This window comes from Euprymna scolopes, chromosome 45, assembly GCF_053919585.1.
Source record: "Euprymna scolopes isolate OS-2025 chromosome 45, ASM5391958v1, whole genome shotgun sequence".
Classification (NCBI taxonomy): domain Eukaryota; kingdom Metazoa; phylum Mollusca; class Cephalopoda; order Sepiida; family Sepiolidae; genus Euprymna; species Euprymna scolopes.
In genome coordinates, this window is record NC_136526.1 from 25,871,943 (window position 1) to 25,897,212 (window position 25,270).

Consider the following 25,270-nt stretch of genomic DNA (forward strand, 5'->3'; position numbering starts at 1 on the left):
TCTCGGAAGAGAGCCATAACTTCTGCTTGTGAAAAGACATATGACACCTGGTTCACGAGTCCTAGCCATAACCCTAACCCCACTAATATTTTTCAGGGTGAGGAAGTTAAGGATGGCTTCTGTCGTTCTTTTCATGGGTTGAATTCTATTCGCAGTAACTAGAAACCCTGCAAATTCTACCTCCGTTTTTCAAAAGTGGAACTTGTCTGAATTAAATACAATCGCTCTGCTGGCACCAGAATAAAGATTCTTCTGAGTTCCACAGGAGGCTGTTGACTATGCCAGGTTTTCTTAGCCATGTCCATGGTGATGTCATCGAATCAACAAATGTAAACGTCTCCTGATCCATGGAATCTTTGAGGGACTCGGCAGTACCTATATTGATCCCACTCCGTAAGGAACGTAGTGGCATCCCATGTGGCTTCAGATAGAAGTGGTAGACTGTGGTAGTCATTCCACACATCTAGTACTGTTTCTCTAATGTGGGCTGGTATCACAAAGACTGGATTAAATGGGAATGAAGTGTGATGCGTTTCCCTCATCGTGGCATCATTCAACTTCTGTAGATCCACTGTTCACCTTAGTGACCTTTTTTGTCGTGACCACCATTCATGAACACCAAGTAGTCAGCATGCCAGTTCTATTATCCTTAGTCCGACGTCTCAGTCTATGTCCTGCTTCATTTTTTTTTTCTTTCAATGATGGTTGGTTGGTTGTTTTTGTTTTACGGCATATCAACCCTTTTCGGGTTATTTAATGCAGAATCCAAAGATTTTGAAGAAAATTTTTTTTAATAGAATATATTTGTTGTTTTCACGTCGGTTTCTATTTAACTCATAGTTGGGACCCTAACAGGTACTACCACTCCGGGTCAGAGTGGACCTGGGAGCAATGGTAATTAAAGGGTGGCTCCACACCCCACAAAGCCCACAAGCTGGGGCCTCACCACTGGATATAGTTTAAGATCATATCCAGGACCCCCATTGAGGGACTTTACTCTCTGCAGGAGGGAAGTCGGCGTATTCTAATGCCCCACCGACAGGGCCCTTTCAGTGATGGGGAACAGGTATCGGTATGTGGATTGCTGTTGATTTCATATCTGGGAGGAATTTTATTTGTAAGGATTTACTCTCCATTATCTGCAGTGGTTGATGTGGACACGTGTTGAACACACTGGAGTTGAAGTGTTTCTTTAGTCATTGTTCCAATTCCTGTCTGTTGGTTTTTGTTGGCTTGAATGGGATCATTTCTGGTGTCTTCAGAACTGGTGTCCTGCGCATCCACAAGGGGCCATTTCCTTTGTTCTCACGGAGCTGTTCTGTGACAACGATGTCGGAAAATAAGAGACAAAAGGTCCAGATCCTTTTGTTTGCAACAAGTAGAAACCAGATGTGTTGTCTGATATGTATCTGGCTTGTTGTGTTTCTTTCAGCTCCACCCTTATGCACAAAAACAGGACTCCCTTGATGTGTAGACGGTTATTGGTAATGCCTTTTATCCGGTAAGTGATTAATATCAAGTACTCATCCCAGTACGCGAGAAGTCTTTGAATCTTGGGCCTGACCAAACAAGTCTGAGCCTCTGTATCTGCAAATGCTTGGATGGAATGAGTGAGTGAATTTATGGGTTCCTTTGCTACTCATCTGAAGGTCGTATGACTCTTGGGCATCATCTGCTGTAACTGAGGCAGGTAATTCTGGGGCGTACACCTGAAATTGCTTCCCATCCCACTCAAGGGAAGGCACGTTTGTTGGCTGTCTCTTATCGTGTCTGCAAAACAGAAAATTTATTTGAGGTACCATTCGTAAACATAAACGACCCCCCCCCCCTTTTCGACACTTTGCTTGTGGCTTCAGTTCCGGACTCCTTAAATTTATGGCATATCTACCCAGCAAAAGTAGCACTTGAGTCCAACTGCTGGACAATATTTTTGATTCATTGATCCTCCTGAGTGTGACGTCTTCTCACAACCATTGCAACGTTTAGTTAAGTCAATGTTCGTGAAGTTAAAGGAGCCTTTGTCTCCTGATTGTGGTGTTCATGGTTCGACCTTTGTACACCAGATAGCGCCAAAGGGTGTATGGCATCGTTAAATATAGAGTTGACTTGTCTGTTGCCTCTAGGCAGACCAACTGTGAGAACTTCTGCTCTCATTTGTAGTAAGCGAAACTACCTCCGCCAGTATCCTTCTCTGGTGCTCGGTATTTTGCAACCCTGCTATCATCTGCCCGGCACTACCCGGCAAACATATCATCTGAATAGTTAATTTGCTGCCAACAAGTCAGTTTGTTTGGACACTGAATACGAAATTCACAAAATTTTACTTGGCCACATAACCTCGATAAAAAATGAGTTATCAATTCACCCTCATTCTGTTTCATAGAGTGGAATTTCTGTCGGTGGACTTTTTGTGTAATCTTCACATGGCCACTAGTCATATCTGATGAAGAAGGTAATGCTCCGAAGCTGAGTTGAGCCTTTCTGACCCTACAAGTTCAAACAGTAACCTGTTTGTTTCTGGTGTACAGGTCTCCCGTAGTTTGTTCCAGATTACGGCTGGATCTTCCAATCCACATCTTTGTATTGCATCCAGATGTCCAAAAATAGTGCTCATTCCCATCAGTTGTATCCAGTCCTATTGAAGGTTGTTTCGTTTTTTTTGTTCGCGATATGTTGGAACAAGTGTGAAGCATTTCCTTCCTCAGTTCAATCTTCTTTTTCTGCAACTCGACGAATTGCTTAAATAAAAGCATGTTTTCTTGCTCCATGGTATTTTGAAGCTAAATATATTCAATGTCCAATGCTGTTGTACAAGTTTTCACACTTTAAAGTGAAAATCTGTTCGTAGCACCCTGTAAGAGTTGAGTAAAGCGGGATATTGTATCCTTCTGGCTCATGGTGAGCTCAATACAAAATACAAATGTCTGTGCTCATGCTGACAGTATTTATAGAAATCAGGGGATGGCACTCTGGTTGCCTCATATTGTCAGGGGCAGATAACTCATATCCATACAGTAAGTAAATTCTTTATATTAAAGAAACGAAAGGAAAATTCTACCACTTACCCAGTGACTTCTTCAGTAACAGTGTGCTCCACTTGCAGTCGAGCATTAACTTCAATAAAATAAAATTGGCCATCTCTGTCCAATAGAAACTCTACGGTGCCAGCATTCTCATAACCAACATGTTTAGCCAGTCTTATTGCACTGGCAGTCATTGCATCTCTAATGCTGGGTTCAAGTTGTGGAGCAGGTGCAATTTCAACAACTTTCTGATGCCGTCGCTGGACAGAACAATCTCGCTCATAGAGGTGGACGACATTGCCATGTTTATCACCTAAAAAAAAAAAAAATTCTGTACAGTATTCAAAGATTTTAGCTCACATTGCCCAACAGGATTAGGGTTAAACATCAGATTAAAATTATACTTTCATTTGTTGCAATCACTTTCTTCCTCATTATTAAAACATTCCTTTTATTTTCATGCAAAAAAAAAAAAAGAAAAAGAAAAAATGCAACCAGAGGTTTTGGCCACCAGACATCATTTCGTTTTCCTTTCTTGTTTCTTGTCCTATTTCATTGATAACATTTATCTCATATGCCTTCACCTTCACTCAAAAGCATTCAGACTTCACTTTTTTTAGCATATTTATGATCAAATTATTTTTGTATTTCAATTATTCACATTCGAATGTTTCATCTGATGTAACATCCAACCTTCTTCAAGTGTATCTTGTTGAATTTGAAAATCTAGGAATTTCAAATCAAACTCTTCATTTAATCCATGACAATAGCAGGTTCTCGTTGTGTCAACCATGACCGGGTAGTAGTATTAAGTAATTAACAATTATATTCTTAGTATCACCTGCAGTGAACATTTAGCCTTCAACCTCTAAAAGAGTGTCAGTTTGAACTGAATTTTATTTAGTACTTATTATTATGCTATGGTTGCTTGCTGACAATTTTAGTATGACTTTTCATATCCTTAAACCTATTCTATACAAGGTCTGCTTAGTAGGTGATAGTTGCCCAGCATATCTGCTGTTTCTTCTTACTTTTCCCCCTATTTTTCTGTCTTTTTTTACTTCATCCCATGAGCCATACCAGATTTTTCAATATTTACAGATATTAGAGCTTTGCAGTGTTCTTCTAACTTTTAGTGTGCAACGTGTCTCACATTTATATATTTTTCCACACTTACATGGAATCGCATATACATAGTTTATATAGTTTCTTTTTCCACTAATATTTGAACATCTTCCTGGTGAAGCCAGACTATGAATGTATGATCCGCATATAACCACATTATATTGAGTAATTCCATAGTTAGACCTTCTTTCTGCTGATATATATCAGATTCCTTCAGTATGTCAACATTTCTATTACATTGATGATGACACCATACTCTATAAGAGACACGAGGGAAAAACGAATGAACATGTATCCAAGACAATGCCAGAAACCCCAAAGAAAGACCTCCAATCTATAATGGAATGGGAACAAAAATGGATGGTCATATTCAATGCTGCCAAGACTAAACTTCTTTCCTTTGATAACTACAAGAAACCTGCTCAACCACTAATAGCCATGACTAGTGATACATTACCTTAAAGTACTTCATTCAAACTTCTCAGCTTAACATTCACAAGGAACATGAGTTGGAACAGATACATTGAGGGCATTGCCAAATCTGCTGCAAAGAAGGTGGGCTCTCTCTACCATGCTAGAAAGTATGAGAATATCTTGTACATATATAAGGCCACTATTCATCCACGTATGGAGTAGTGTTGCCACATTTGGGTTGCTGCATCTATTACTAGTCTCTCCCTCTCAGACAGAGTTAAAAAAAAAAAGTCACTAACCTAATAGGTCGCACACTATTAGCTAGGCTTCAACCACTGTGCCATCAATGAATTTTTGCATTCTTTTGCTTGTTTTACAAGTATTTTAATGATATGTGCTTTGCCAAACATCAAGTCCTTGTCCCTCCCGACGTAAATACCTCTCAACAAGCAGCAAAATCCCACCCCTACACAGTGGAGATCACTAGATGTAAGAAAGTCTTCTACTCTAATAGTTTCTTCGCTAGGACTACTAGACTTTGGAATTCCATTCTTGGTTCCCACAGAAGTTCAATTAAACAGACATCTTGCTACTAAACTCCATATATAGTATTCCTGAAAATTATGTCCCAGATAGTAAACCCCTACATCAAAGTGGAACTGTGCCTTGTTTTGGGTGAAAATGCAATAAAAATAAAGTATTATCAATTGGGATGTGTGTTCCTCCAGTAAAGTAGTCAACTTGTTCTGTACAACAGTCAGACGCTCATATAGATTCCAGAATTCAACAGAAAAGTTCCAGAGTCTGAAAAGATACACATGAAAGAAGATTGGAGGTTACATCAGTTGAAACATTGTGAGAATAACACTTCAGATGAAAACATTGTGAGAATAACACTCCAGATGAAAACATTGTGAGAATAACACTCAAGATGAAAAGATTGTGAGAATAACACTCAAGATGAAAACATTGTGAGAATAACACTCAAGATGAAAACATTGTGAGAATAACACTTCAGATGAAAACATTGTGAGAATAACACTCCAGATGAAAACATTGTGAGAATAACACTTCAGATGAAAACATTGTGAGAATAACACTCAAGATGAAAACATTGTGAGAATAACACTCAAGATGAAAACATTGTGAGAATAACACTTCAGATGAAAACATTGTGAGAATAACACTTCAGATGAAAACATTGTGAGAATAACACTCAAGATGAAAACATTGTGAGAATAACACTTCAGATGAAAACATTGTGAGAATAACACTCCAGATGAAAACATTGTGAGAATAACACTTCAGATGAAAACATTGTGAGAATAACACTCCAGATGAAAACATTGTGAGAATAACACTCCAGATGAAAACATTGTGAGAATAACACTTCAGATGAAAACATTGTGAGAATAACACTCAAGACGAAAACATTGTGAGAATAGCACTCAAGATGAAAACATTGTGAGAATAACACTCAAGATGAAAACATTGTGAGAATAACACTCCAGATGAAAATATTGTTTCAACCTGTGACTCAACAACACTTCAGATGAAAACATTGTGAGAATAACACTTCAGATGAAAACATTGTGAGAATAACACTCCAGACGAAAACATTGTGAGAATAACACTCCAGACGAAAACATTGTGAGAATAACACTCAGGATGAAAACATTGTGAGAATAACACTCCAGGTAAAAACATTGTGAGAATAACACTTCAGATGAAAACATTGTGAGAATAACACTCCAGACGAAAACATTGTGAGAATAACACTCAGGATGAAAACATTGTGAGAATAACACTCCAGGTAAAAACATTGTGAGAATAACACTTCAGATGAAAACATTGTGAGAATAACACTCCAGACGAAAACATTGTGAGAATAACACTCCAGATGAAAACATTGTGAGAATAACACTCCAGATGAAAACATTGTGAGAATAACACTCCAGATGAAAATATTGTGAGAATAACACTTCAGATGAAAACATTGTGAGAATAACACTCCAGACGAAAACATTGTGAGAATAACACTTCAGATGAAAACATTGTGAGAATAACACTCAAGACGAAAACATTGTGAGAATAACACTCCAGATGAAAACATTGAGAATAACACTCCAGATGAAAACATTGTGAGAATAACACTTCAGATGAAAACATTGTGAGAATAACACTTCAGATGAAAACATTGTGAGAATAACACTTCAGATGAAAACATTGTGAGAATAACACTCCAGATGAAAACATTGTGAGAATAACACTCAAGACGAAAACATTGTGAGAATAACACTCATGATGAAAACATTGTGAGAATAACACTCCAGGTGAAAACATTGTGAGAATAACACTTCAGATGAAAACATTGTGAGAATAACACTCCAGACGAAAACATTGTGAGAATAACACTCAAGATGAAAACATTGTGAGAATAACACTCCAGACGAAAACATTGTGAGAATAACACTCCAGATGAAAACATTGTGAGAATAACACTCCAGATGAAAACATTGTGAGAATAACACTCCAGATGAAAACATTGTGAGAATAACACTCCAGATGAAAACATTGTGAGAATAACACTCCAGATGAAAACATTGTGAGAATAACACTTCAGATGAAAACATTGTGAGAATAACACTCCAGATGAAAACATTGTGAGAATAACACTTCAGATGAAAACATTGTGAGAATAACACTCAAGATGAAAACATTGTGAGAATAACACTCAAGATGAAAACATTATGAGAATAACACTCAAGATGAAAACAGATGATTCAAATAATCTGAAAAAAAAAAATTTTTTACATTGGAAACTTGTTGAGTCACAGGTTGAAACAATTTGATGAATTTATCGATCAGTATCTCATGCCTATTTTGAATAGGAAGTGGATGAGCATTCAATGAGCATTCCATACTTAGTAGCGACAAATTCAATTCTTCTTTGACTAGAAGCAAATTATATCGATTTACTTTCTGATCATGTGTATCTGCTAGGTTTTCCTTCCAGGGGATGATCACCTTCATCAAAAGAATAGACTTTTTAGAATCAGACCAAATATTTCTTTCTGAAATTAGTCATTATTTTCCAAGAATTTTTAAATCAATTTTTATTTTTAAACATCATCAAATTTATATTAATAATAAAATTAAGATAAAAAATTAAATTATTAAATGCCAATTTTCTTTTTAAATTCATTCTTTTTAATTCAATATTTTTTTGGTATATTTTATTTTCAAATAAAGTAAATACATTTTTTTTTCAAAATCCAATAAATAATATTTATTTATGCAGATGTAGCAGTTAATGTTTGGTTATGCATACCCAATATCTGGACTTCAATGTGTCGAGGTCTTTCAATAAATTTCTCCAAGAATAAGGATCCATCACCAAATGCAGAAAGTGCTTCCGAATACGCCCTTTCAAAATTCTCTGCTACTTCCTAAAAATAAAATTTTTAAAAATCTTCAAAAGATTTATAAAAATGTGTATTTTTTAAATGCTGATCATGTTTCATAAAAAATATTATGGTTTGCATGTAAGCAAATTAAATATGTGCATGTCTATTTCTATAAGAATATATCATCATGCTTACATCCAAGGATCGGACAACCCGCATGCCACGGCCACCACCTCCATAGGCGGCTTTAAAGATCACAGGAAGACCGTGTTTTTTACAAAAGTCAACAGCTTCTTCTGCATTTTTTACTGGAACATCAGTACCTGGCACAACCATTACACCTAAAATGAGGAAAGACATTTTGGATTTTTAATTAGCATCACCCATGTCATACTAAAGAAAATAGGTTTGCATTTTATCGAAGCATTACATATTTTTCTTACTATTAACGAAATTATTGAAAAACACCATTGAGACCATAGCTTATATAAAATAAATTTCATTGGTAAATAATTAAACATGACAATTTCAAACACAAAATCTTTTATTTTAAAGTAGAAAAATGTTTCCTTCCAGCTCGTTGCTAACATCCACACAAAAAGCAAATGATTGCTCCCATGTCTTTTTTATATATAGCTATCAAGGGAAATCACCTCTCATTATTTCCTGTTGTCAAGAACGACTCTTTTACCTATCCATGCCCCTTTTCCCCCATGGCCACAGGATGAATTGTCGTGGTCATATTTGCATGTACCAGAAAACCAACACCCTTAGTTCACCTACTTCTTTCCATTGTTTCCACCAGTTTCTTTTGTTTTTTTTTTGCTGTACATGTTTCCCATAGTTCATTTCAGATTACGGCTGGGTCTTCCATTTGCACATAATGCGTCTAAAAACAATGCCTATTCTCCATCAACGGTATCCAGTTTTATTGAGGACTGTTCCAGTTTTTCACTCGTGACATGTTGGGATGTACTGCAAAGCATCTTTTTTTTTTAACTTGGTGATTTCTTTCTGAAATAAATTGCTTTAATAGATGCATGTTTTCCTGCTCCATGATGTTTGCTGGTGAGTTTATTCAATGTCGACTGTCGTCATATTCATTTCCACGCTTTACAATATGGATCCTGTAAATAGTGTTATGTGAAGTGAGAAAATGTGTCCTTCCAGCTCGTTGCTAAGATTCTAAATAAAAAAAAATAAATGGTTGGCCCCATGTCTCCTCTATATATATGGCTGTTGGGGAAGACCACCCTCTGGTTACTTCCTGTTCACGGGAGATCATCCTTGGTTACTCCCTGTTGTCAGAAACAGATAACTCTTTTCCCTTTACACCTATCAGTCTCACTCTTTTTGCTTCTGATTTCTTTTAATATCAACTCCTGTACTATTTACTCTTTTAACTGATATAACAATTTCTTGCAGAAACAAAAAAATAGAAAAATAATCTTCAAAATTTAAACAAAAATTGATTTTATATAAAAAAAGAAATTTGACTATAGCCATAGTTTAAAAATAGAAATATCTAGTCCTTCTATATATCTGAATGAATAAATGCAAAAATTTCTCTATGTCAAATTGGATGTTATTTAGATCAATAATACAAGATATTTTGAAATACTGTATATCTAACAGACAAAAGGCTGAAATATTTGAATGCCTAATTTTTCAAACAGTTCACAATAAATTAATGTTCAGTGTTATTCATTTATAATTCTATTGCCCTAGTTCTGCTATGTATATAGTATAGTTTTGTAAATATTAGCAGTAAATAAAAGTCATTTAATAAAAATGGATAAAACATTTAATTTAAGTAGAAGACTTAGCTCACATTTTATTTTCAAATAAGACTGAGTAAACTTTTTATTTTCAAATAAGACTGAGCAAACTTTTTATTTTCAAATAAGACTGAGCTGACATTTCATTTTCAAAAAGGACTGAGCTAACATTCAATTATCAAATAAGCCTACACTAACATTTAATTTTCAAATCAGACTGAACTTACATTATATTTTTCTATATGAGTGAGTTAACATTTCATTTTCAAATAAAACTGACATAAAATTTCATTTTAGTATAAGACTGAGCTAACATTTGATTTTCGTATAAGATTGAGCTAACATTTAATTTTAGCATAAGTGTGAGCTAACACTTAATTACATATAAGATTGAGCTAACTTTTTATTTTCGTATAAGACTGAGTTTACATTAAATTTTCGTACAAGACTGAGCAAACATTTAATTTTCAAATAAGACTGAGCAAACATTTAATTTTCAAATAAGACTGAGCAAACATTTAATTTTCAAATAAGACTGAGCAAACATTTAATTTTCAAATAAGACTGAGCAAACATTTAATTTTCAAATAAGACTGAGCAAACATTTAATTTTCAAATAAGACTGAGCAAACATTTAATTTTCAAATAAGACTGAGCAAACATTTAATTTTCAAATAAGACTGAGCAAACATTTAATTTTCAAATAAGACTGAGCAAACATTTAATTTTCAAATAAGACTGAGCAAACATTTAATTTTCAAATAAGACTGAGCAAACATTTAATTTTCAAATAAGACTGAGCTAACGTTTCATTTTAAAATAAGACTGAGCAAACATTTCATTTCCAAATAAGACTGACTTGATCTTAGTGTAAGACTGAGCTGAAATTTCATTTTTGTATAAGATTGAGCTAATATTTAATTTTAGTAACAGACTGAGCTAACAGTTAATTTTCATATGAGATTGAGCTAACATTTAATTTTCATATAAGACTGAGCTTACATTTCATTTTTGTATGAAACTTAGCATACATTTCATTTCCGTATAAGATTGAACTAACATTTAATTTTCAAGTCAAGTCAAGGAGTGCTGAGCACAATGTCTCATTGATATAGACCTGAAGGGTCAGAAACGCCTCGTCTAATTTCTATTTGGGGAAGAGGTCGATGCTGGCACCTTGTCCTGGACCCCGTTTCCCGCACAATCCTAGGCCATATGACCAGTCTCATTACATCGGTAGCAGTGAACAGCTGTCAGTCGCTACCGGCAGTTCCTCGCAATGTGGCCATTGCACCTATAACACATGACTTTACAACACAGGCCAGGCCCCTGGGATGGTCTATCATCACTTGGTGTGGGCTGTGCAGCAGCGACTACCAGTTCTCTCATTTGAAAAGTATTCTTCATCACGGTCGTGGCCCAGTCTACCAGGTCATTAAAAGACAATGAAGCTATGCTTGAGCTAGCCCGCAAGAGTTGCTTTGCTCCGGTTGGAAGTCCTGCTAAACATTTGCATGCCAAGGCCCGTTCAGGCAGCCCACCAAACAACACCATCAACTTCGTCAGCTCAGCCAAATAAACGTCAACCGTTTCGCCGGGATGTAAGGTTCTTGCCTCAATTGCTCCCAAGCAGTGGCGGGGTCGATAGCGAACACCTTGCATAATGTTGACTTGATCCTTACATAATCCTGTTTTTCCTCAGGACTTAGCTGTTGATATACTGCAAGAGCCCCGTCAGACAGACGTAGCAGAACCACGTGTTCAATGCTCTTCACACTAGACAACAGGCAATGCAGTTCCACCTTCTCCACCCAGTCAAGTACTGGAGTCGAGCCGTCAAATTTTGGTTTAACTTAAGGTCGAACTTCTCCCCCATAATGCCGAAATAGCTTGCAGTTAAATCAGCTGGTCAACAGCAAAACAAAATAAAACAAACACAATAAGCAAAAGTTCAACTAGAATTTGTCACTGTCAACTTTCTCAACTTCCAACATGTGTTCTGCTAACCCCCCTGCCAACAGGCATGTTATTAGAAAACTGACTCCATTCCATTTGCATATGTATGCAGTGGAAGATGAGATCTCGTGAGATCAGTCGTATATGAAAATAAAATATTAATCAGTCCTATACAAAATAGACTGTTAATCAGTCCGATACAAAGTAAAATGTTAATCAGTCCTATATGAAAATAAAATATTAGCAGTTCTATACAAAAATGAACTGTTAATCAGTCCCATACCAAATAAACTGTTAATCAGTCCTATACAAAATAAACTGTTAATCAGTCCTATACAAAATAAACTGTTAATCAGTCCTATACAAAATAAACTGTTAATCAGTCTCATACAAAATAAACTGTTAATCAGTCTCATACAAAATAAACTGTTAATCAGTCCTATACAAAATAAACTGTTAATCAGTCTCATACAAAATAAACTGTTAATCAGTCCTATAAAAAATAAACTGTTAATCAGTCCTATACAAAATAAACTGTTAATCAGTCTCATACAAAATAAACTGTTAATCAGTCCTATACAAAATAAACTGTTAATCAGTCTCATACAAAATAAACTGTTAATCAGTCCTATAAAAAATAAAATGTTAATCAGTCCTATACAAAATAAACTGTTAATCAGTCTCATACAAAATAAACTGTTAATCAGTCCTATAAAAAATAAAATGTTAATCAGTCCTATACAAAATAAACTGTTAATCAGTCTCATACAAAATAAACTGTTAATCAGTCCTATAAAAAATAAAATGTTAATCAGTCCTATATGAAAATATTAACATTTTATTTTTGTATAGGACTGATTTAACTTTTATTTTTGTATAGGACTGATTTACATTTTGTTTTTGTGTAGGACTGATTATAATTATATATAAAAATAAACCGTTAATCAGTATTATACAAAAATAAAATGTTAATCAGTCCCATATGAAAATAAAATGTTAATAAGCCCTTTATAAAAAAAAATGTTAATCCCTCATATATGAAAATAAAATGTTAATCAGTCCTGTATGACAATAAAATATTAATCAGTCCTATATGAAAATAAAATGTTAATCAGTACTATACAAAAATAAATTTTTAATCAGTCCTATATAAAAATAAAATGTTAATCAGTCCTATATAAAAATAAAATGTTAATCAGTCCTATATAAAAATAAAATGTTAATCAGTCCTATATAAAAATAAAATGTTAATCAGTACTATACAAAAATAAATTTTTAATCAGTCCTATACAAAATAAACTGTTAATCAGGCCTATACCAAAAAATGCTTATCAGTCCTGTATGAAAATAAAATGTTAATCAGTGCTATACAAAATAAAATGTTAATCAGTATTACTATATATATAAAAGCGAAAATGTATGTATGTATGTATGTGTTCGCTTTTTCTGTATGTCAACAAAAGGCTTTTTTCAGAGAAATGGTCGCTCGCTTCACAACTTTTTAAAACTTTTTATATCACATATAAATCGTAATATCTCACAGTTAACACCGAAGCTCGCCTGTCTATTTAATTTGCACGTGTTCGAGAAGATAAATATTCAATATTTGTCACTCGCCACATGTGGGTTAGTCTTTTTCCTATAAACTCTTGTAAATGAATACAATCCTGCAGTCAAACTTGACCTCATTAACTCATTAAAACGGGCACCTGCTAAGTAATTAAATAAATTCATACGTGTTTTCGTTAGCATCTCGCAGTGGGGCAATGGTTAACGTTGAACAATTTTTTTTTTCACACTTTAATTTACAACTTTGCCTCAACGGTTCGGGTTCGATCCTCATACTTACCTACCAAAACATTTTTTTCATTTTAAACCCACCCCCCATACCCAGAGTTTACACACGCACACACACACACACACCTCCAAACACCCGGGCAACCACGGGTACCACTCACTAGTATAATAATAAAATGTTAATCAGTCCTATACAAAATAGATGTTAATCAGTCCTATACAAAATAAACTGTTAATCAGTCCTATACAAAATAGATGTTAATCAGTCCTGTACAAAATAGATGTTAATCAGTCCTATACAAAATAGATGTTAATCAGTCCTATACAAAATAAACTGTTAATCAGTCCTATACAAAATAGATGTTAATCAGTCCTGTACAAAATAGATGTTAATCAGTCCTGTACAAAATAGATGTTAATCAGTCCTATACAAAATAGATGTTAATCAGTCCTATACAAAATAAACTGTTAATCAGTCCTATAAAAAATTAAAATGTTAATCAGTCCTATATGAAAATAAAATCTTAAGTCCTTTAAAAAAATAAAATGTCTATCAGTCCTATACAAAATAAACTGTTAATCAGTCCTATATGACAATAAAATGCTAATCAGCCCTATATGACAATAAAATGCTAATCAGCCCTATATGAAAATAAAATGTTAATCAGCCCTATATGAAAATAAACTGTTAATCAGTCCTATACAAAATAAACTGTTAATCAGTCTCATACAAAATAAACTGTTAATCAGTCTCATACAAAATAAACTGTTAATCAGTCCTATACAAAATAAACTGTTAATCAGTCTCATACAAAATAAACTGTTAATCAGTCCTATAAAAAATAAACTGTTAATCAGTCCTATACAAAATAAACTGTTAATCAGTCTCATACAAAATAAACTGTTAATCAGTCCTATACAAAATAAACTGTTAATCAGTCTCATACAAAATAAACTGTTAATCAGTCCTATAAAAAATAAAATGTTAATCAGTCCTATACAAAATAAACTGTTAATCAGTCTCATACAAAATAAACTGTTAATCAGTCCTATAAAAAATAAAATGTTAATCAGTCCTATACAAAATAAACTGTTAATCAGTCTCATACAAAATAAACTGTTAATCAGTCCTATAAAAAATAAAATGTTAATCAGTCCTATATGAAAATATTAACATTTTATTTTTGTATAGGACTGATTTAACTTTTATTTTTGTATAGGACTGATTTACATTTTGTTTTTGTGTAGGACTGATTATAATTATATATAAAAATAAACCGTTAATCAGTATTATACAAAAATAAAATGTTAATCAGTCCCATATGAAAATAAAATGTTAATAAGCCCTTTATAAAAAAAAATGTTAATCCCTCATATATGAAAATAAAATGTTAATCAGTCCTGTATGACAATAAAATATTAATCAGTCCTATATGAAAATAAAATGTTAATCAGTACTATACAAAAATAAATTTTTAATCAGTCCTATATAAAAATAAAATGTTAATCAGTCCTATATAAAAATAAAATGTTAATCAGTCCTATATAAAAATAAAATGTTAATCAGTCCTATATAAAAATAAAATGTTAATCAGTACTATACAAAAATAAATTTTTAATCAGTCCTATACAAAATAAACTGTTAATCAGGCCTATACCAAAAAATGCTTATCAGTCCTGTATGAAAATAAAATGTTAATCAGTGCTATACAAAATAAAATGTTAATCAGTATTACTATATATATAAAAGCGAAAATGTATGTATGTATGTATGTGTTCGCTTTTTCTGTATGTCAACAAAAGGCTTTTTTCAGAGAAATGGTCGCTCGCTTCACAACTTTTTAAAACTTTTTATATCACATATAAATCGTAATATCTCACAGTTAACACCGAAGCTCGCCTGTCTATTTAATTTGCACGTGTTCGAGAAGATAAATATTCAATATTTGTCACTCGCCACATGTGGGTTAGTCTTTTTCCTATAAACTCTTGTAAATGAATACAATCCTGCAGTCAAACTTGACCTCATTAACTCATTAAAACGGGCACCTGCTAAGTAATTAAATAAATTCATACGTGTTTTCGTTAGCATCTCGCAGTGGGGCAATGGTTAACGTTGAACAATTTTTTTTTTCACACTTTAATTTACAACTTTGCCTCAACGGTTCGGGTTCGATCCTCATACTTACCTACCAAAACATTTTTTTCATTTTAAACCCACCCCCCATACCCAGAGTTTACACACGCACACACACACACACACCTCCAAACACCCGGGCAACCACGGGTACCACTCACTAGTATAATAATAAAATGTTAATCAGTCCTATACAAAATAGATGTTAATCAGTCCTATACAAAATAAACTGTTAATCAGTCCTATACAAAATAGATGTTAATCAGTCCTGTACAAAATAGATGTTAATCAGTCCTATACAAAATAGATGTTAATCAGTCCTATACAAAATAAACTGTTAATCAGTCCTATACAAAATAGATGTTAATCAGTCCTGTACAAAATAGATGTTAATCAGTCCTGTACAAAATAGATGTTAATCAGTCCTATACAAAATAGATGTTAATCAGTCCTATACAAAATAAACTGTTAATCAGTCCTATAAAAAATTAAAATGTTAATCAGTCCTATATGAAAATAAAATCTTAAGTCCTTTAAAAAAATAAAATGTCTATCAGTCCTATACAAAATAAACTGTTAATCAGTCCTATATGACAATAAAATGCTAATCAGCCCTATATGACAATAAAATGCTAATCAGCCCTATATGAAAATAAAATGTTAATCAGCCCTATATGAAAATAAACTGTTAATCAGTCCTGCATGAAAATAAAATGTTAATCAGTACCATACGAAAATAAAATGTTAAGTCCTGTATGAAAATAACATGTTAATCAGTCCTATACAAAAATAAAATGTTAATCTGTCCTATATGAAAATAAATTGTTAATCAGTTTTATATGAAAATAAAATGTTAATCAGTCCTGTATGAAAATAAACTGTTAATCAGTAATATACGAAAATAAATGTTAATCAGTCATATACGAAAATAAACTGTTAATCAGTCCTGTATGAAAATAAATTGTTAATCAATCCAATATGAAGATATGTTAGCAGTTCTATGCAAAATAAAATGTTAATCAGTCCTATATGAAAATGAAATGTTAATCAGTCCTATATGAAAATAAAATGTTAATCAGTCCTATATGAAAATAAAATGTTAATCAGTCCTATATGAAAATAAAATGTTAATCAGTCCTATATGAAAATGAAATGTTAATCAGTCCTGTATGAAAATAAAATGTTAATCAGTCCTATATGAAAATAAAATGTTAATCAGTCCTATATGAAAATAAAATGTTAATCAGTCCTATATGAAAATAAAATGTTAATCAGTCCTATATGAAAATGAAATGTTAATCAGTCCTATATGAAAATAAAATGTTAATCAGTCCTATATGAAAATGAAATGTTAATCAGTCCTGTATGAAAATAAAATGTTAATCAGTCCTATATGAAAATAAAATGTTAATCAGTCCTATATGAAAATAAAATGTTAATCAGTCCTATATGAAAATAAAATGTTAATCAGTCCTATATGAAAATGAAATGTTAATCAGTCCTATATGAAAATGAAATGTTAATCAGTCCTATATGAAAATGAAATTTTAATCAGTCCTGTATGAAAATAAAATGTTAATCAGTCCTATATGACAATAAAATGTTAATCAGTCCTATATGAAAATAAAATGTTAATCAGTCCTATATGAAAATAAAATGTTATTCAGTCCTATATGAAAATAAAATGTTAATCAGTCCTGTATGAAAATAAAATGTTAATCAGTCCTATATGAAAATAAAATGTTAATCAGTCCTATATGAAAATAAAATGTTAATCAGTCCTATATGAAAATAAAATGTTATTCAGTCCTATATGAAAATAAAATGTTAATCAGTCCTGTATGAAAATAAAATGTTAATCAGTCCTATATGAAAATAAAATGTTAATCAGTCCTATATGAAAATAAAATGTTAATCAGTCCTATATGAAAATAAAATGTTATTCAGTCCTATATGAAAATAAAATGTTAATCAGTCCTATATGAAAATAAAATGTTAATCAGTCCTATATGAAAATAAAATGTTAATCAGTCCTATATGAAAATAAAATGTTAATCAGTCCTATATGAAAATAAAATGTTAATCAGTCCTATATGAAAATAAAATGTTAATCAGTCCTATATGAAAATAAAATGTTAATCAGTCCTATATGAAAATAAAATGTTAATCAGTCCTGTATGAAAATAAAATGTTAATCAGTCCTATATGAAAATAAAATGTTAATCAGTCCTGTATGAAAATAAAATGTTAATCAGTCCTATATGAAAATAAAATGTTAATCAGTCCTATATGAAAATAAAATGTTAATCAGTCCTATATGAAAATGAAATGTTAATCAGTCCTGTATGAAAATAAAATGTTAATCAGTCCTATATGAAAATAAAATGTTAATCAGTCCTATATGAAAATAAAAATGTTAATCAGTCCTATATGAAAATAAAATGTTAATCAGTCCTATATGAAAATGAAATGTTAATCAGTCCTATATGAAAATAAAATGTTAATCAGTCCTGTATGAAAATAAAATGTTAATCAGTCCTATATGAAAATAAAATGTTAATCAGTCCTATATGAAAATGAAATGTTAATCAGTCCTATATGAAAATAAAAAGTTAACCAGTCCTGTATGAAAATAAAATTTTAATCAGTCCTATATGAAAATAAAATGTTAATCAGTCCTATACGAAAATAAAATTTTAATCAGTCCTATATGAAAATAAAATATTAATCAGTCCTATATGAAAATAAAATGTTAATCAGTCCTATATGAAAATGAAATGTTAATCAGTCCTATATGAAAATAAAATATTAATCAGTCCTATATGAAAATAAAATGTTAATCAGTCCTATATGAAAATAAAATGTTAATCAGTCCTGTATGAAAATAAAATGTTAATCAGTCCTATATGAAAATAAAATGTTAATCAGTCCTATATGAAAATAAAATGTTAATCAGTCCTATATGAAAATAAAATGTTAATCAGTCCTATATGAAAATAAAATGTTTATCAGTCCTATATGAAAATAAAATGTTAATCAGTCATATACGAAAATAAACTGTTAATCAGTCATATACGAAAATAAACTGTTAATCGGTCATATACGAAAATAAACTGTTAATCAGTCATATACGAAAATAAACTGTTAATCAGTCATATACGAAAATAAAATGTTAATCAGTCCTGTATGAAAATAAAATGTTAATCAGTCATATACGAAAATAAAATGTTAATCAGTCCTGTATGAAAATAAAATGTTAATCAGTCCTGTATGAAAATAAAATGTTAATCAGTCATATACGAAAATAAAATGTTATTCAGTCCTGTATGAAAATAAAATGTTAATCAGTCATATACGAAAATAAAATGTTATTCAGTCCTGTATGAAAATAAAATGTTATTCAGTCCTGTATGAAAATAAAATGTTAATCAGTCCTATATGAAAATAAAATGTTAATCAGTCATATACGAAAATAAAATGTTAATCAGTCCTGTATGAAAATAAAATGTTAATCAGTCATATACGAAAATAAAATGTTAATCAGTCATATACGAAAATAAAATGTTAATCAGTCATATACGAAAATAAAATGTTAATCAGTCCTATATGAAAATAAAATTTTAATCAGTCCTATATGAAAATAAAATGTTAATCAGTCATATACGAAAATAAAATGTTAATCAGTCATATACGAAAATAAAATGTTAATCAGTCCTGTATGAAAATAAAATGTTAATCAGTCATATACGAAAATAAAATGTTAATCAGTCATATACGAAAATAAAATGTTAATCAGTCATATACGAAAATAAAATGTTAATCAGTCCTATATGAAAATAAAATTTTAATCAGTCCTATATGAAAATAAAATGTTAATCAGTCATATACGAAAATAAAATGTTAATCAGTCCTATATGAAAATAAAATGTTAATCAGTCATATACGAAAATAAAATGTTAATCAGTCATATACGAAAATAAAATGTTAATCAGTCCTGTATGAAAATAAAATGTTAATCAGTCCTGTATGAAAATAAAATGTTAATCAGTCATATACGAAAATAAAATGTTAATCAGTCCTGTATGAAAATAAAATGTTATTCAGTCCTGTATGAAAATAAAATATTAATCAGTCATATACGAAAATAAAATGTTAATCAGTCCTGTATGAAAATAAAATGTTAATCAGTCATATACGAAAATAAAATGTTAATCAGTCCTGTATGAAAATAAAATGTTATTCAGTCCTGTATGAAAATAAAATATTAATCAGTCATATACGAAAATAAAATGTTAATCAGTCCTGTATGAAAATAAAATGTTAATCAGTCATATACGAAAATAAAATGTTAATCAGTCCTGTATGAAAATAAAATGTTAATCAGTCATATACGAAAATAAAATGTTAATCAGTCATATACGAAAATAAAATGTTAATCAGTCCTGTATGAAAATAAAATGTTATTCAGTCCTGTATGAAAATAAAATATTAATCAGTCATATACGAAAATAAAATGTTAATCAGTCCTGTATGAAAATAAAATGTTAATCAGTCATATACGAAAATAAAATGTTAATCAGTCCTGTATGAAAATAAAATGTTAATCAGTCATATACGAAAATAAAATGTTAATCAGTCATATACGAAAATAAAATGTTAATCAGTCCTGTATGAAAATAAAATGTTAATCAGTCATATACGAAAATAAACTGTTAATCAGTCATATACGAAAATAAAATGTTAATCAGTCCTGTATGAAAATAAAATGTTAATCAGTCATATACGAAAATAAAATGTTAATCAGTCCTGTATGAAAATAAAATGTTAATCAGTCATATACGAAAATAAAATGTTATTCAGTCCTGTATGAAAATAAAATATTAATCAGTCATATACGAAAATAAAATGTTAATCAGTCCTGTATGAAAATAAAATGTTAATCAGTTCTGTATGAAAATAAAATGTTAATCAGTCCTGTATGAAAATAAAATGTTAATCAGTCCTGTATGAAAATAAAATGTTAATCAGTCATATACGAAAATAAAATGTTAATCAGTCCTGTATGAAAATAAAATGTTAATCAGTCCTGTATGAAAATAAAATGTTAATCAGTCCTGTATGAAAATAAAATGTTATTCAGTCCTATATGAAAATAAAATGTTAATCAGTCCTATATGAAAATAAAATGTTAATCAGTCATATACGAAAATAAAATGTTAATCAGTCATATACGAAAATAAACTGTTAATCAGTCATATACGAAAATAAACTGTTAATCAGTCATATACGAAAATAAACTGTTAATCAGTCATATACGAAAATAAAATGTTAATCAGTCATATACGAAAATAAAATGTTAATCAGTCCTGTATGAAAATAAAATGTTAATCAATCCAATATGAACATAAAATGTTAATCAATCCAATATGAACATAAAATGTTGGCAGTTCTATGCAAAAATAAAATGTTAATCAGTCCTATATGAAACTGAAATGGTAATCAGTCCTGTATGAAAATAAAATATCAATCAGTCCTATACAAAAATAAAATGTTAATTTGTTCTATATGAAAATAAAATGGTGATTTGTTCTATACCAAAATAAAAAGGTTAATCAGTCCTATATGAAAATAAAATGGTTATTTGTTCTATACAAAAATAAAAAGGTTAATCAGTCCTATATGAAAATAAAATGTTAATCAGTCATATATGGAAATAAAACGTTAATCAGTCCTATATGAAAATAAAATGTTAATTTGTCCTTTACAAAATTAAAATGTTAATTGGTCCTATACAAAAATAAAATGTTAATTGGTCCTATACAAAAATAAAATGTTAATTTGTTCTATACTGTAAGGTTTGCGTTAAGCAAGCTGGTTTTCCAATCCGACAGCGTGTCGCCGTGAACGAGTGTAAACAAATAATGGCAATTCGCCTGTCCTTTTATAAGTGGGATAATTCCACTTATGCAAAGTCTGAGCGAAAGGGAGATAACTCCTTTCTGGCCTCTACATGCCCCTCCCCCTCGTGACCACAAAAGCAAGTTGTTGTGGTCATCTTTCATGTGGAGAAATACTCGTGCGATTTCCCCCGCATTTGCAGCGACAAACCCCTTGGGGCTCTCGTCCTCCGACTTGACGGTTCCCTTAACGGAGGAGGATTGTATTTTTGGGTATCTCCTCCCGTGGTATCTTCCACTTCCATTTCTTCCTTGTGCACGCTTGGGGATTCCGTGTCGGCGTGTTCTTCCACCTCCATTGCCTTCTCCGGAGGTTGTGCCTGTGGGGTCTCCACATTTATAGGTGGGTTCGGGATTTCTTGTCTGATGTTACGAGGGCCATCCACTACCGGGTGTATTTTGCGGAGAAACCGACGGTTGCGCAATGTCACTCGATTGCTTCCATTAGTAATACACACGGACGAAAAAACGCTTTGGATAATCACAGATTTCAAGGTAGTTCTACTAAAATAGCCATATTTTTTAAACCAAAGCACTTCAAGTCTTCAAATTACTACTGTTTTGTTCGGAAATGAATATACTTTCAAATGAATTAATAAATATGAATGTACATTATATATTTTAAGAGTTTTAAGCAAATAAAGTGATAAAAATGTGAACGTCATAAAATGGCGTTTTTGGTAAGGTTTTGTAATGACCCCCCCCTGTTTTCTAAAGGTCCGTACCGTGATTGTATGAAGAATTTCATCATGAAATTTGGGAACCAATTAGAAGAGGTGTTAATCTTAATACTGTCAAGTGTCCGAAATATTTTTGACCATTTCTTTTTTTGTCGTGTTAAAAATAAGACTTTAATATGAAGAGTATTGAACATTTTGAAAAAAAAATTCTTCGGACACCCAGTAGTAAGTAAATCAATCTTTTTACTATCTTTATCAATTAAAAGTATTATTTTATGTTGAGTAGGACCGCGGTAATTGATAATTTAAAAGGACCTACCCGAAAAAAAAATTGTTTCTATTTCTCGAATTTGGTCAAATGAAGTTAGTATTACTAGAAGCAGCAGCAGCTCCAGCCTGTAGAATCAGCAATAGCACAGTGTATAAACAACACGCGTTCTTTAATTTTTATTCAAGAACGAATTAAGAAAAACATGAAAATATGAATATAAATATTCTTATATGTTTAATGAGAGCTATTTTGTTATCAGAATAACATTAGTTTAGAACTATTCGGTTTTCAGACTGTATAATAACAACAATCCCAACCAATTCGGCATTATGAATCTGTTGCAATTTCTCACATTGCTCGTCAAATTTAAAAACATAGTTAAAAAAACAAAATAAACTTTTGTAGATATATAGCTTGCATGCACTTTTATTCTTTAAATTAGTTTTGAACAACGAATTAAAACAATGTTTTACTGCAAACAGCCACAAATGTTTTTTTTCAAAATCAAAATAAGTATCAAAATCTCGTTTATACATAGATTCGAAAAAGTTGTCAAAAAACAAATGTTATCAAAGGCAAGATAAGTTACTTTTCTACCAAACTGGATATATTTTTTGTGTTTTTATTCAATGTAACATGTTTATTCAGCTCGAAAAACATACAGTGTTTACCGATGTATTGGAAAATTAAAAATGGCGCCCGGCCCGACTCTCTTTGACACGGTAAGTTTGAGAAAAGGAGTTAAAAATAAAAAACAACTATACAAAATACTGTTAAAAACTCACCGAATATATGTCAGCCTATGTCACGGTAACATATATTGAGCGAGTTTCTAGCAGTATTTTGTCTACTTTTTTATTTTTAACTCTTTTCCCCAAACTTACCGTTTCAAGAGAGTCGGGCGCGTGCGCCATTTAAAATTTTCCAAAACATCGGTAAACACTGTTTTCAAGCTGAATAAACATGTTAGATTAAATAAAAACACTAAAAAATTATCCAGTTAGGTAGAAAAGTAACTTGCTTTTGATAACATTTATTTGTTATATATTTGTTTTTTTGACAACTTTTTCGAATCTGTGTATAGTAATACAAACCCTCAAAATCTATATCAATATTCTTGAAATTTTACAAGCAGTTAGAAAACACATCAAACTACAATTAGGAAGCTTTTTATTTCGTTATTTTTTTTTCTACTTATTAAGCGAAAGATATTTTTACAACCTGCTCCAGCGTAGTATAAACGGCCTATGGAATTAACACCTTCAACCTCGAAAATAGAAATCAACAAATTTTTGAACGCTCTCTTTGAAAAAAAGCTCTCTTAACTTCACCTCTAATACAAATTATGTGTGGCAAGTCTCCTCCTAAAACACTCTTTAACCCTAATAATAACACTAAGTTCGAGTGGCAAGCCCCCCCCCAACAAAATACCTCTGTAAGCCACATACAAGCATCTAAAACAAACAAACAAAAAATAGATCCTTCCTTAAAGAAAAATACACATAAAAATAAATTGGTTAACTGTCCTAAAATGCTAGAATGGCCAGGAAATGATGAACTATTTTACATTAAATTTTTGTGAAACTAACCGCTCCCCCCTCTAATATTGTTTTTGTTAGCTTTGTCTCTGTCAAGTTTTCAGTATGTTCACACATAATTTTCCTTAGCCCTACAATTAATTCAAAGTCCGAATGGCAACCCTCCCCATATTCTCATTGCATAGAAACCCTCTTAAAACTACACATAATCATCTTAAAAAAAAAAAAAAAAAAAAAAAAAGCATGCATATTTTCCCATAGAAAAAAAAAACAGTTAACTGCCCTGAAATGCTAGAATGACCTGTAATAGGAAATTATTTTACATTCAATTCTAAAATAATTTGTTTATCTTTCATTAAAGTTTTTCATGGCATTTTATACATAATTTCCTAAAAAGGTAGAATCACATTTTGGAGGGGTGGTCAGAAGGAGTTGAGTGGGGTTAAACAGAAGGTGTTAATCTACAATAATACCAAAGAAATATTGCAATATATTCATTTTTAAATGGTCTTATGTTTAGATTTAAGTTTTTTGTACATAAAGCACATTACAATTCAACTTTGAGTTCTCCAACTTCTTTTCTGTTTATGGATACATGGCATTTTTAAAGAATTGCTGCATATTTATGCACATTTACTGCAGATTATTTGGAAACCATAAACTTTGGGAGATTTTCAGTTGCATATTCTGATTCCTTGTACAAAAATACACTTATATGGTAAATTTCATTTCTTAGTCTTGTGTTTTAACAAAGATATGACATTTTTACTGAAAAAGTAGTGTAAAAAATGTGACGAAACGCATATGGTCTTAAAGAGGGAAAAATATCCAAACGTGTGAGGCACAAAAATAGCCATAACTTCCTTAATTTTAATCAGATTTTAAAAATTTAAAAAGATTCTTTCTTAGCTCATTCTATGCATACCAATATTGAAATATTTCAAGCTATTTCAATTTTTTCATTGCTACTTCCATCGACCCGGACTCGGTACTGTCGGTACCCCTGGGTCTCCACGATTCTCCCCGTCTTTGTCCATCGACGTGGGTGGTTCCCGTCCTGGTTCTGGATCTGGACGTAATCTCCTACCTGGAGTTCCCGGAGTGGGTGACAATGTTGGTTGTAATACTGCTCGTTCCTCATGTGTCTTTTGGCCATTGCCACTTCGCTTAATTTGCCTATTTCTGTC

General features: G+C 31.5%; 1 protein-coding gene across 3 annotated transcripts in view; it reads right to left on the reverse strand.

Moving 5' to 3' along the window:
* The window catches only part of LOC145269297 (pyruvate carboxylase, mitochondrial-like), a 402,794-nt gene that overhangs the window by 151,955 nt on the left and 225,569 nt on the right, over positions 1–25,270 (reverse strand). For all 3 annotated transcript variants that reach the window (XM_080124986.1, XM_080124984.1, XM_080124985.1), the window contains exons 5-7: positions 8,165–8,310; positions 7,894–8,011; positions 3,066–3,336 (exon numbers count right to left, since the gene is read on the reverse strand). In XM_080124986.1, coding sequence (XP_079981112.1) covers positions 3,066–3,336; positions 7,894–8,011; positions 8,165–8,310 — 535 coding nt within the window. The remainder of the gene's footprint in view (positions 1–3,065; positions 3,337–7,893; positions 8,012–8,164; positions 8,311–25,270) is intronic.